Source organism: Crocuta crocuta, unplaced genomic scaffold, assembly GCF_008692635.1.
Source record: "Crocuta crocuta isolate KB4526 unplaced genomic scaffold, BGI_CrCroc_1.0 scaffold1133, whole genome shotgun sequence".
NCBI classification, from domain to species: domain Eukaryota; kingdom Metazoa; phylum Chordata; class Mammalia; order Carnivora; family Hyaenidae; genus Crocuta; species Crocuta crocuta.
In genome coordinates this window covers 255,347-256,798 of record NW_027530366.1, presented here as the reverse complement: position 1 = coordinate 256,798, position 1,452 = coordinate 255,347, and the positions used below count along the sequence as shown (strand labels likewise).

The following is a 1,452-nucleotide window of genomic DNA, read 5'->3' as shown; positions in this document are numbered from 1 at the left end:
AGTTGCTCCTAACTGGAACGCCTTTGCAGAATAACCTGCATGAACTCTGGGCATTACTCAACTTTTTATTGCCTGATGTATTTAATTCTGCAGATGTAAGTTTAAGTCCTGTTTTTAAGTACAGTCTTATGTTCACAGATCTCTTTTCCAAGCATTGAATGTAGATCAAAATTTATAGTTCTTTTTTCATTTGTAACTCTTTATCTGTGTGTTTTGGTCTTCTCAGAAAAAGAAGCTCTTAAGCACAAATTTTTCAAAAATTTTTAATGTTTTTTATTTATTTCTGAGAGAGAGACAGAGACAGAGACAGCGTGAGCAGGGGAGGGTCAGAGAGAGAGGGAGATACGGAATCTGAAACAGGCTCCAGGCTCTGAGGTGGCTGCCAGCACAGAGCCCGACGTAGGACTCTGAACCCACGAACCCGTGAGATCATGACCTGAGCTGAAGTCGGACGCTCAACCTACTGAGCCACCTAGGGGCCCCAAGCACAAATTTTTCAAATGGTGATACGTAGAGAAATGATTTTGTTTTCTTTGAGATTATTCTGCCTTTTAAACTTTGCCTATTTATCATTGTTACCACGACTTAAGATATGAGATAGGCTGAGTTCGTAACAGCAAGCTCAGAATTTTCTTTTAATTAAATTGGAAGGGCTTGCTAAATACTAGGTTGGCAGGTGAAGTCTTTAAAATGATCTTTGATTATTGTAGGCATTAACGTTTGGGGAATACTGAAGAGCTGATAATGTGGGATTCAAAAAACAACATATTTTGTAAATGTATGATTTACATTGTTTTTATCATTAACACAAGGTTATGCTAGTGCAGCAAACTGAATTGAACAATTTAAGGACTTTTGGAGCTTTCCTCATTACTGCTATTAATTGATAGTAAAAAGTACCAAGTTCAGCTATCCATTGGTTTGTATACCTTATCTTGCTTTTGTTTATTTTATTTTTTTAAAAATTTTATTATTATTATGTGCCTTCAATTTTATATTCTCACTCCTACTCTCTTAACTGGATATCATAACTACTATGGTATGGGGAAGCCTCATAAAAGTCTTTTAATGGGGGGCGCCTGGGTGGCTCAGTCAGTTAAGCGTCTGACTTCAACTCAGGTCATGATCTTATGGTTCATGAGTTCGAGCCCCATGTCAGGCTCTGTGCTGACAGCTAGCTCGGAGCCTAGAACCTGCTTCAGATTCTGTATCTCCCTCTCTCTCTGACCCTCCCTTGCTCACACTGTCTCTCAGAAATAAAACATTAAAAAAAAAGTCTTTTAAGGAAACATTGGTGGAGTTCCTGTATCATGACATTCAAATTTTTCTTAACTCCTCCAGTATTTTAGCTGTTTTCAGAAGTAAATAATATTGACCATCATAGTTAACGTATTTTTGAAAGTGCTTTTAAAATGAATTACTGCTGTATCACTGTATAAGAATTTATAGAAT

The 1,452-nt window shown here is 37.1% G+C and overlaps 1 protein-coding gene across 1 annotated transcript in view; it reads left to right on the top strand.

Moving 5' to 3' along the window:
• The window catches only part of SMARCA1 (SNF2 related chromatin remodeling ATPase 1), a 79,416-nt gene that overhangs the window by 13,016 nt on the left and 64,948 nt on the right, over positions 1 to 1,452 (top strand). Inside the window, exon 7 of the mRNA XM_077766154.1 lies at positions 3 to 95. Coding sequence (XP_077622280.1) covers positions 3 to 95 — 93 coding nt within the window. The remainder of the gene's footprint in view (positions 1 to 2; positions 96 to 1,452) is intronic.